The sequence below is a fragment of the Moschus berezovskii genome, chromosome 28 (genome assembly GCF_049115385.1).
Source record: "Moschus berezovskii isolate FMDL1 chromosome 28, NW_MosBer_1.0, whole genome shotgun sequence".
Lineage (NCBI taxonomy): Eukaryota > Metazoa > Chordata > Mammalia > Artiodactyla > Moschidae > Moschus > Moschus berezovskii.
The window spans coordinates 4,297,619-4,309,900 of record NC_142487.1 but is presented as its reverse complement, the minus strand read 5'-3'; the positions used below and the strand labels follow the sequence as shown (position 1 = coordinate 4,309,900).

General features: G+C 47.9%; 1 protein-coding gene across 1 annotated transcript; it reads right to left on the bottom strand.

The window, feature by feature from the left end:
• Positions 1-4: 4 nt before the first annotated feature.
• On the bottom strand, positions 5-10,498 carry TYMS (thymidylate synthetase). Its single transcript, XM_055417127.2, has 7 exons — positions 10,165-10,498; positions 7,385-7,458; positions 5,180-5,354; positions 3,717-3,818; positions 2,820-2,995; positions 2,465-2,536; positions 5-467 (listed from the first exon to the last, which is right to left on the bottom strand). The coding sequence occupies exons 1-7, from the start codon at positions 10,373-10,375 to the stop codon at positions 330-332; spliced, it is 948 nt and encodes a 315-aa protein (XP_055273102.2). The 5' UTR covers positions 10,376-10,498; the 3' UTR covers positions 5-329.
• Positions 10,499-12,282: the final 1,784 nt, after the last annotated feature.

Sequence of the window (12,282 nt, the reverse complement as noted above, 5' to 3'; positions counted from 1 at the left end):
GGGGAAATAGTTCTATATAATTCGTGAAATGCACTGACCATTTTCCTAAAAACACTATGAAATTTGAATTAATATATATAAATTCTCTTTCCTGTCTTTATTCAAAATAACTGCATGTACAGACACCCTCAGTGAGTCACCCAAACCCAAGGCCTTTTATTACTAAGAGAACAGCACAGCTCTTATTTGCCAGTGGCAACATTCTTAAAAGTTAATGGATAATAACCAATAGATCACTAACAGGTTTTGACCTAGATCCTTCGCCTTTAGAGCCAAGTGAACTTTTACCTGGGTGTAAATATCCTTCAAACAACGCCTTTAAAAGCACTCTAGACAGCCATTTCCATTTTAATAGTCGGGTGAGGATTGTAGCCTTCTATCTGAAAGTCTTCAGCCTTGAAGTCATCGATTGTCTCAACTTTTCGAAGGATTTTGAGCTTGGGGAAAGGCCTTGGTTCTCGCTGAACCTAAAAACAACATAAGACCATTATTTTCCCAGATCCATACGCCCTGCTTTAATTTTTGCTCCCCATGTCCCTTCAAGAAGCAAATCACAGAATTTTCCCAGGAAAGTATTACGGTGCAGGGGTGGAGTACCGAAGATACCTCGTCCCTTGTTACTCAAGGCTGCTGACCCATTCTCTCACCCCCGTGGAGAGTGAAGGGTCATCAGTGGACCACATGGTGTCAGGAGCCTTGGTGGTTCACTGGCTGTAAGTTCTTAAATTTGTTAAAAACAGGGCACGGTTTTTTACTTTAAGAAGTAGTTACAGGATGTTTACTTGAGTCCCATGATCCCTAGCCCAACTGCCCCTGGCAGAAAGGACAAGGCAAGAGGACACATGTTGACAACTAACAGGGATGAAGCCAGGACTCCTGGGCTGGACAGACAGCAGCAATGAGGACGTGGACACAGGGCATGCCCTCCTCCTCTGTCAGCACGACCGGAGTATCCAGATGAACCCTGGGACCACCCTCTCCCAGATCTAACCAGAAGGGGCTGAAAGGTTTCTGGTTCAAGTTTTTTTTCCTTCAGAGTTCATTAAGCACAGACACTCCTTTTTTTAAATTGCCACTTAAATCATCCTTTGTTGAAAAGAAACTGGCTTAAAGGCTTAATAAGACAACACCATAAAACTCCCAGAAGAAAACACAGGTAAAACATTCTGATATAAATCATACCAACGTTTTCTTAGGTCAGTCTCCCAAAGCAATAGAAATAAAACAAAGGGGACCTAATCTAACTTACAAGTTTTTGCACAGCTTGTAAGATGTGCAAAAGGAAACCATAAAACTAAAAGACAATCTACAGAAAATATTTGTAAACAATGCAACTGACAACGGCTTAATTTCCAGAATACACAAACAGCTCTGTAATACACTCAACAACAAGAAAAACCCAATTTCTAAATGGGCAGATGACCTAAAGAGACAGTTCTCCAAAGAAGATACACAGATGGCCCACAGGCACATGAAACAATATTCAACATCACTAATTATAGAAATGCAAATCAAAGACACAATTAGGTACCTTCTCACACCAGTCAAAATGGCCATCATTAAAGAGTATAACAAATGCTGGAGAGGGTGTGGAGAAAAGGGAGTCTTCCTATACTAGTGGTGGGAATGTAAACAGATGCAGCCACTAGTGAAAACAGTATGAAAAGTTCCTCAGGAAACCAAAAACAGAATTACCATATGACCCAGCAATTCCACTCCTGGGCATGTATCTAGACAAAACTATAATTCAAGGATACATGCACCCCTGTATTCATAGCAGCACTACTCACAATAGCAAAGACAAGGAAACAACTTAAATATCCATCGACGACCGGATAAATATCAGGCTTGTGTACATGTACATATCTGCACACACATGTACACACACGCACTTAGGTATATATCTGCACACGCGTGTACACACACACACACACAATGGACTACTACTCAGCAAGAATGAAATGCCATTAGCAGCTACATGTAGGCAAAGTCAGAAGCACAAATACCACAGGACGTCACGTAAGTGTGGGATCTAACATGATACAAATGAACCTATCCCTGAAACAGAAACAGTATCATGGACAGAGAACAGACTGGTGGTTTCCAAGGGGGAAGGGAGTGGAGGGCTGGGGTTAGCAGGTACAAACTGGTATACATAAAACGGGTAAATGAACCTACTGTATAGCACTGGAACTATATTCAATATCCTAGGACAAACCATGATGGGAAAGAAGATACACACGTGCAGTACCTCACAGCACCTGCCACGGTTGGTGTGTGTGGCCACTGAGGCCCACCTGTGTGGTCCCTGCCTGTCCACCACCATCCACAAACCTGGAAGCCTTTCCTCTAAGCCCCATCAGAGCCTGGAGGAGAACATCTATTACAGGAGGGACGCCTCCCATATGGACAAGGTCTCAAGAGAAGGTACCAGACCCCATAGCGTGACAGGTACATTTCTTACCTGAGTTTTCAGCGGCTCGATGTGATTCAGGTAAATGTGTGCATCTCCCAGAGTGTGTACGAAGTCACCTGGCTAAACACCACAGAAGAAATCGAAACTGTCAACATGTAAGCATGCAGACATCCCAAAGCTCTTCACAAGGAAATTTAACCAGTATCGCTTTTGAGAAAAGTTGATCCAAAGTCATATTAACTGCTCCAGGCAAGCCAGAGTGAGCAGTTCATTCATTTACACAGATCGCATCTAAAGACTATAAAGAGCCGGAATTCTCAGCCATCAGTTCTCCCACGTGACAGGACCTCACAGCCCAGTGTTCTAGGCTGGTCCCCCCTCCACCCGACCCAGAGCAGCCTACCTTCAGGTCCGTGATGTGTGCGATCATGTAGGTGAGCAGGGCGTAGCTGGCAATGTTGAAGGGCACACCCAGGCCCATGTCTCCCGACCGTTGGTACAACTGGCAGGACAGCTCCCCATTCACCACGTAGAACTGGCAGAGGGCATGGCACGGGGGGAGGGCCATGAGAGGGAGATCTGAGGGGCCAACACACGGGAAAGTCAGGAGAGGACGTGGTTTTTAAGGAACACAACTCTAAGCACAGCAAAAAGCAGCAGAAGCCAGCTCTTAGAGCAGAGATGATGAGAAGAGCCACTGGGCCAGTGACCCCCATGAACCATTCCCACCCCAGGTATGGCATAAGGCCGACGACGGATACCTGTCCATTACCGTGAGGCCTCTGTGGGTGTACAAGGACTGCTGAAGCCACCCGCTCTCATCCGAGCTGAAATGAATCACTTGGCCCACCTCCGTGGCACCAAGCCACAAGTACAGGGGGAATAAGTTCATTTGCAGGGACCATGAGACTGGTGACTCAGGCACACCCTCCTGTACTCAAATTGCTATCGTTAATGCAAAAATTCCACTCAGGCTATTTACTACACTTCAGGAGAGCTTAATTTTACAATTGTTTAAAAGGTTCATAACAGTAAGGTGGAGGCGATCAGAAATTCCAACTGTCCCAATTTAAAATGTTAAATTTTCATGGATATTTTTATAATTAAAGCCCGTAAAAACAAATTAATTTCATCTGGGCCCAAGCTAGCTCTCTGAAGGTAAAAATGGGGCCACATGGGACATGGCCAGGGTCACACGAGCAGCTGTGCAGCCGGGGACAGTTCCCAGGACCACCTCCGACCCGGTTCCTCTGCTCAAGGCTCAGTTAGGACACGGGAGGATGACTAGGGTGCCATTAACCTTTTGGATTCCAAGCACACAGGATGATTCTTCTGTCGTTAGGGTTGGTTTTGATTGTGTCGATCACTTTTTGCAGTTGATCTACTCCTTGACCTGAATAATCTGCAGAATTGGCAAAAACAAGAGACCACCACACATGTGAACCACGGCATCCCGGGAGAGGGGCCCAGGTCACCGAGCACACTGTCCTCCCCCCAAGGCCCTGCCGGCCCAGTCACACAATATCCAGTGAACAGTAGTGATGTCTCATACTTTGCTGGGTTATGTTGAGTCTGGGCTCCTAGGTCTGTCCTCTGGAGCCATATGTCTATTTTCCCACTACTTAAGAGACTTTTAAATACTTGGCCACGGTGTCCCTCCTCCCCCTTCTCCTATCACTAAACCTCCTTCATCCTCAACAATCAGTTTCTTCCAGTGGTCCCTATGGGACATCATGTCTGTACCATCAACGATTCTTGTCCCATTTCACTGCCAGGCAGGGCTGGATCTGCAGTAGAATGTTTCCTACCCTACGTGGTCCAACAACCGATGATGATTCCTTTTTGTCATCTAGATACTAGTCTTCCAACACTCCCACCAAAAATTACAATTTAACAGCTAAACAGCTACTGACCTGTAAACATCAGGAAACCTCTCTATTATATACCACCCTGTACTTTTCTCCCATGTCTGGTCTCTGAACTTGCCTCCTTTTGGACTGAACTGGAAGCTGAGAAGTGCAAAGCCTCCCATCTCTATGGTTAAATGTCTGTTTGCTGGAGTCAGACTATGCTTGAGTCCAGGAGTTCTTACTTTGGGGAAAGAAAGCCCTGTCACTATCACAGTTCCAGAAAAGATTTTTAAAAAGATGACCTGTAATGGAACAGTTTTGTATCTTGATTGTGCTGATGACTACATAAATTGCCATGGGCTGAAACTGCACACAAATTTGCAAAGCTGGGGAAATCTGTTAAGTGCTGTGGGGTTTCCCAACGATAATTTGTGTGAGAAGTGGTGCCACCAAGTGACAGAGGAGGGTGGGTGTCCAGGAGTGAGATGTTTCATCTCCACCCCAGCAGGGTGGGGAGGAGAGGGCGATCAAGATGGGTGCTGTCACATCAGCGCCACCAGCAGTGTGCTGGGTGGTTCGGTCTTGGAAAGGAAGATCAAGGTGACCATAGGGCAGTCAGTCCCTGGGACTCATCCCCAGATGAACTTCCAACCTCCCTCCAACACAGACCCACCAGGTCACTGTCTGCTGATGAACAAGGTATGGAAGGTGCCCAGACCCACAAGTGCTCATCTCCTGGTGTGTGACCCAACCCTCCCCCTAGATCCGAAGCAGCCCCTCACAAGGTCCAAGTTATATATCCATTTCCCCATCATCAGCTTCCTATCCCCCAGGCTTCACTTGCAGCCACATTAACAAACCCAGGCTGTAAGAGGCACTGAGGAAATCCAAGGCCCCCCCTCCAGCTCCTCACCTGAATCCATATCTTTGTATTCAGCCCCAAAATGCCTCCACTGGAAGCCATAAACTGGGCCTAAATCCCCTTCAGCTCTGTTGGAGAAGCCCAAGCTGTCCAAGAAGTCTCGGGACCCGTTGGCATCCCAAATTTTCACTCCCTTGGAAGACAGTTCCTTAGCGTTGGTGGATCCCTGTAAGAGACGTGGCATCCAGTGAATTCCAAGCCCACAAGTGGGCCTGTGCTGACAGACAGGGGCAGTACCTGATGCGCCCCATCACTAGGAAGGCTGGTACCAGCCCAGGCTTTCCAAAGACCCCTGGGACAGTCTGATCCTTCTTTGCAATTACTCCCTCAAATCTTTTTTCCTGTTCTCCTCAACCAAGACTTCTAAACATCTCCAAGTCCTTCCACTGCTCCCATCTAACAGTCCTGTTTCTTAACTAAATATGTCTTGTGACTAAGTTTAACACCCCAGAATGAATCTACTCCACACTCACAATGTGTTTGGTGTATCTTAGACCTGTTATATAGGATGTTTCCACTGATAGGCCTGATCAGTATCAGCTTTTCTGTCAAATATGTCAGTCATATATCTTTACAAGTACCACTATCAAGTTATGTTTATCAACAACCTGTACTTGGAAAGTTAAGGTGTGGGTTCTTGTCTTTTTTTAGTGCCGAGTATAAGCTTTATGTTCCTCTTATGTATTTCATCTCATTAGAGTTGGCCCATGTATCCTGATGGTGCATCCAGGTCAAGACCCCATTTGGCCTCTGGCTAGGATGTGCTGTAATGGTTACAAGCAGGCAGTGAGGCCACATACCTGGGCGCTAGGCCTGCCATCTCCTTGCTTCTCCTCTGACCAGTTCCCTGACCCCTCCAGCCTCAGCATCTGCACCCAAGAAAGAGCACAGTAGTAGCAATCACCACCCACATTACTGGGAGGAGTAGATAATACAGGCAAACGCTTGGCACTCAACAGATACGAACCAAGGAACAGACTGCATCTCCCCATCTCGCCCAAAGACCCCAGCTGAAGTGTAGGTACATCAACTCCTCTATCTTGAGTCACCCATGGAGTGACTATCAGAGGCGGGTCTGCTGTCTTCCTGGTGAGGACTCACTGAAATCCTGCACTACAGCTTTATGATCAAACAAGTGCATGACCTCTATTTTTGAGCATCCCAGTTCCTCCCTTTCTGTCGTTGAGTCCGTACTAATTATTTTCACTTCCAATGACTCATTTCTTGATCACTCATGTTGCTTCAAAAGTCTCCCTCCCCATCCATTCAGCCTGGGCTCTAACTAGTCTGCAAACATCCTCTTCTGAGATCTGTATCCAAACCTAAACCTTTTCTAAAATGCGTTGAGGTCTTTGGCCTGCTTTGGCCCAAGACAATACAAGCCACTGAAGGAAGCCCAACCTCGAGCCCAGCCCAGAAGAGAGCCCATCTCTTTAGGCACCCTGTGAGCAGTGTTGGCCAGAGCCTCAGACCAGTGAGATGAAGAAGAGATGAAGGGGAGACCCAGGTGTGGCCGCTGCCCACCATCACCATGCTCAGCTTATTACTCAAGAGCCTCTTCTGACTCACCCCCCAGGAGAGCACTGCTGGGATCTGTATTCAGTGAGCAATCCCCGTGAGTGCCTACTGTGCGGCAGGCCGGGTTCCAGGAGACGCAGACAAGAGAAATTCTCTGCCCTCATGGAGCTTATAGTACTTTTCTAAATGTCAAAAAATTTTTATTTTAAATAAATATTTTTAAAATGATAGTATTTTATTCATTTGTCTGCCTTCTCCCTTGAAGGGGGTAAAGGGGGAAGACCTTATATATGAGGCTTATCTAGAGAAAAAACAAAGGAGGGGTAGGGGTGATCACGGTTTTACATCGGAGGCAGGGGAAACTCACTGAGTAGAGAACTTAAGGTGAGGGTGCTACACAGGGGTGGGGATTCCAGGGAGCAGGAACGGCGAGTACCCAGCCCCAAATGGGGACGTCCTGGTGTGCTCAAAAATCAGCAAGGAGGCCAGGGTGAGAGGAGCAGAGCGAGCGTGACTCTGGCTGAGGCCAGAGCTGAGACAGGACTATAAGGACCTTGAATAAAACAGGAGCCACTAAGGACTTTAGGCCAAGGAGTGACATGATGCGCTTTTAAAAGGATTTCGCTGGTGCTGTACTGACAACAGATTATTGACTTCCAATAGCAGCAACTTCTTTACCTTGATAAACCACAGCAACTCCTCCAAAACACCTTTCCAGAAAACACGTTTGGTTGTCAGCAGAGGAAATTCATCTGGAAAACAGTTTGCCATGTAATTTCAAGATGAGAAGACAGAACATGCCATCCAACTTTTTCTGTAAAAAGAGAGGACATGCCCCAGGACAGAAGGCCTGGGAAGTGACTGCAAAGGAGTTGGAAACCTGTGACTTCTGCCACACGGGCACCCCCGAATCAGAGTGGGGTTCCCAAGGCTGCAGCCCCAAGTCAGTGACACACTTCAGGTGAGATCACCCTCCTGCGCCCCTTGACCACCAGACACAGGAATTTCACATAGAGATATGGGGCGGGGAGGCCCATGTGGACAGGGAAAGAGCCAGCAGCCACTACCCAGTCAGTGCAAACCCTTCCCAGAGGTGTGAAGACAACACACAGAATGTGCCCTAGGACACAGCCTGAAGGCTCCTATTGCACGATTATCCTGCCAGGAAGAACAGGCTCACCACCAGGTAATAGCAGATATTGCCCTGGCTAAAATTGAATCAATTCAGTTCAGTCACTCAGTCGTGTCCGACTCTTTGCGACCCCATGAACCACAGCACACCAGGCCTCCCTGTCCATCACCAACTCCCAGAGTTCACCCAAACCCATGTCCATCGAGTTGGTGATGCCATCCAACCATCTCATCCTCTGTTGTCCCCTTTTCCTGCTGCCCTCAATCTTTCCCAGCACCAGGGTCTTTTCAAATGAGTCAGCTCTTTGCATCAGGTGGCCAAAGTATTGGAGTTTCAGCTTCAACATTAGTCCTTTCAATGAAAACCCAGGACTGATCTCCTTTAGGATGGACTGGTTGGATCTCCTTGAAGTCCAAGGGACTCTCTTAGTTCTTAAATATTTGCAAAGAAAATTAACCTTTATTTATATATTTTAAAAACTTTTCTGTTTCCTTTTTTTTGAACTTTTTATTTTGTATTGGGATATAGCCGATGAACAATGTTATCATAGTTTCAGATGAACAGCAAAGAGATTCAGACATACACATGTCCATTCTCCCCAACCTCCCCTCCCATCCAGGCTGCTCCGTAACATTGAGCATAGTTCCATGTGTTATATAAGAGATCCCTGTTGGTTATCCATTTGGTATGTGGGATCCTAGTTCCCCCTGTAACAGCTTGAACCCCATGCCCCCTGTAGTGTATGATGTCTTAACCATGGCGCTCCCCAGGGAAGCCCCCAACCTTTATTTTTTAACTGAACTAAAAATAGTTAACTGTTTAAACACCTGATATGCACAATCCTATGTGATTCTCAATACAATCCTGCTTGAGGCTCCATTATGATCTCCATTTTACAGGCACCAGGAGGTGGTAAGTCTGCATCAAACAGCTGAGAAAAATGTAAAAGCTTATCTCAAATTCAGTACCTATTCAGCCGACTGTACAGGTGATACTCATGTAACAAGGGCAGAGTCTTCAAGCACCTACATTCCCTCCATTTGGGGGATCATTTCCTCCATTTTGATCACATGGGCAAGCTGAAGATAGGCGAAGATAATCAACAGCGCCCAAGTCTAAGCAGAGGCGCTGGAGTGAAAATGAGGTCTGTGGCTCATGGGAGGCTACCACGCAGGAGCTGCAGGAAGGTGGATCCCTCTACTCAAGACAAAACTCCCCAAGCTGTCCAAGCCAATCTGGTCACAGCAGCTCCGGATTTTCCAGTCTCTGCATGGGTATGTGGCAGAGGGTTTCTGCCCTGACCTGGGTGCACCTCCTTCAACAGCTGGTCTCCCCACTGACAACCACCCTCCGCACCCGTTTCACAGACGCCTGTCTGAGGCCGACCCCCATCCCACCTCTTTGTCCCCTGAGAGCCTGGCACTAACAATTTCCAAGACACCTTTCTCCCCAGGAAAGTGAAAGTCGCTCAGTCGTGTCCGACTCTTTGCGACCCCATGGATTATATATACGGTCCATGAAATTCTCCAGGCCAGCATACAGGACTGAGTAACCGTTCCTTTCTCCAGGGGATCTTTCCAACCCAGGGATCGAACCCAGGGTTCCCGCATTGCAGGCGGATTCTTAACCAACTGAGCCACCAGCGAAGCAAATAAGGGAATTCCCAAAAAGTCCAGTGGTTAGGACTCCCCACTTTCGCTACTGTGGCCCAGGTTCTAAGAGCTCGCAAGCCCTGTGGCACGGTACCCCCCCCCAAAAAAAAAGTGAATAAGAACTCCTCGGATTCTCGCGTTTCTGTTTCAAGATTAGGGAGGAAAGCTGGCTCGCTGTCACGAGCCCCAAGTTCCCGCCCCTGCTTCCCGGCGGTCTCCTCCCGCCGCGGCCCCGCCCACGTCATCTGAGCTCCAATTTTTAAAAACAAAGCGGAACAGTCAACGCGAAGGGAAGAGTAGTGGCGGAAAAGAGGGCCTACAGTCACGGCCTTGGTCAAGCCCGGGCAGATCCTCTCCCACCCTCTAGTCTGGGGCTAGCGTTGCAGAGCCAAGCCGGCTTAGGGGAGACAGCATAACGGCGTGATTAAGAGCCAGAGGGCCTGTTTTTACCTCCCAGCTCTGTCCGTCCAGTCCGTGTGACCTTATGCAAGTTCACGTCTCGAGTCCGAGCCAGTTTCGGCGTCTGTAAAGCGGGGCCGAAACCATTCCCCTTACCCAGGCTGCAGAGGTTAGGGCTAGATGCCCGTCGCTGGGCCCGGCCTGTCCGCAGCGCTCTCCCCACCGCAGTTCCGCGCGCACCGGGCCCGCCCGCTCCCGTGACGCGGCCGCCTCACCTCTCAGGTTGTACCGCGCCTGCATCCCGAACACCGACAGGGTGCCGGTGCCTGTGCGGTCATCCTTCCGGAAGCCGCAGCGGAGGATGTGCTCGATCTGCCCCAGGTACTGCAGCTCCCCGTGCGGCGGCGGCGGCCGCGGCTCGGCGCCCTGCTCCTGCACTGCGGGCGGCGACGGCGGGCGTGGCGGCTCGGAGCCGGCGGCCGGCATAGTGCTGGTTGCGGGCGCGGCGGCGAGGACCCGACGGCGGCGGGCACGGTCTACTAGCGCTTCCCAGGAATCTCTTTTCCCGCCACAGCGCGAGACTCCGCCTCTTCCTGTGACGCTTCAGTGACGTAGGCCCCACCCGATCCCGCGAGAAACGGCCCGTCGCGTCCCGAGAGCTCGCGGGACCTTGGGCTAAGAACGCTGTCGCCTTCCCCAGTGGCTTGTATTCCATTTTAAAAGTGAAGAACCCTTGGCCTCGAAAGAAATTCTAAAGCTGTATCTTGGTGTATTGCCTGAGAAAAGCCACTCTCGTTGGAAAGACTTGGGGTCGACCGCGCTTTTCTGTGATCAAAGGAAGCCTGGAACAATTTCCACGTGTTCATGAAATCGAAAAACAAAACCCTATTTCTTTGAGATGTTTCCTACAACTGAGGGGGACTCTTGCAAGTGATTTGCATTTCTATTTTCCCGCATCTTCACTCAAGGCCAGCAGCTGGAGCAAATGGATTAAGTTAAAGTTAATGACAGCCAGCCCTTTTCAGTTTTGCATACCAAATTTTTCAATATTAGTGAAATATTTATAATATAAACACTGATAGGTGTAAAATATTTGATAATGCGTTTAAAAGGTACTAATACATGTACAGGCAACAGCAGTCTTTTGAGTCAACTGTGTCTTCAGGGTATGGTAGATGCTCAATAAATTTTTTGTTGCCACATCTGGGGTTAGGAAGAATGAGATGTGGGCTCTGTATGAAACATATTAAACACTTTCTTTCCGTTCAGTAAAATCGATGGTTTTTCTTTTTTCTTCCTCCTCCCATCTCAATTTTATTGATAGTAAAGATAGACAAGCAAGATTCTTGAATCTTTATGCTATAGGGCACTTCTTAAACTCAAGGTTAAATTTTTTGTAACAGGAAAACATTCTGGGAAGACTAATATTTTTCACCCTCAGGTCTGCCTAATCTGCTCAGCAAAAACAATGTTGCACTTTTTTTTTTTCCTTTGACTTGTGCCTCTGGCTTGAGATCTCAGTTCCTCACCAGGGTAGGAAGCTGCCACAGCAGTAAAAGCCTGAAATCCTAACCACTCGGCCACTAGGGGACTCCCAGAATTTGTGTCTTTACAGAGCACAAAGCCTATATAAAATAAATCCAGTCCTGAAGACAGTTTACAAAATAGCTGGCCGTTTGGGTTAATCAGAGGGAAAAACAAGCACTAAAACTAGACTAAGGGAGTGTTTCAGGGAACATTTCGGGAGCCTCAGAGTTGGAATGTACTTGCTTGTTTGGTTGTATGATTGCTCACAAAGGGTAAACTGTAATGCACAGGGAGCAGCTGTTTTAAATAATTTAATCTATTAAATCTATTTAATCCATCACCTGCTAGACTGGCTTTTCCACCATCAACTAGATTCATTCTTTCCCTCCCCCCAGCACCTTCCTTGTGGTTGTGCTGTCTCCAGATGCAGTGGACTTTCTTTCTGATGGTCATTTGGGAAGAGAAGGTTCTGTTGAAAACTTGATCTCAGAAAAGAGGCTTCAGACAGGGATGGGGACTCACGTGGTCTGCCTTAGCTTGAAAGCGCCACTGGGTGTTAGAAGCTAAGATGAGGGGCAAAGGAGCAGTTTTCCAGCAAGGGATGGTCCTTCATGTCAATTACTGCAGGACTGTTGATGCTGGCGGGGAGACAACTAAATGTAGGCATTCTCCCCACCCCACACTGACCCAAAATGTCTCCACACATTTCCAACCATGTGTAGGATCCCAGACAGGAAATCTCCCAGATTGTCTGGTTGTAGTTACTCTTATGTATTTACTTCCCTTTTGTTATTTTGAGCTGTTTAATTGCTCCCTGGAGAAGGGAATGGCAACCCACTCCAGTATTCTTGCCTGAAAGAATCCCA

Excerpts from the sequence above, each read along its gene's own strand:
- TYMS (XM_055417127.2), bottom strand. The coding sequence starts at position 10,375 with ATGCCGGCCGCCGGCTCCGAGCCGCCACGCCCGCCGTCGCCGCCCGCA. Across the intron at positions 5,355-7,384 it reads AGTTGCTGTGGTTTATCAAG|GGATCCACCAACGCTAAGGA; the intron begins GTAAAGAAGTTG and ends CGTCTCTTACAG. Across the intron at positions 468-2,464 it reads TCGAGCCGCTGAAAACTCAG|GTTCAGCGAGAACCAAGGCC; the intron begins GTAAGAAATGTA and ends TGTTGTTTTTAG.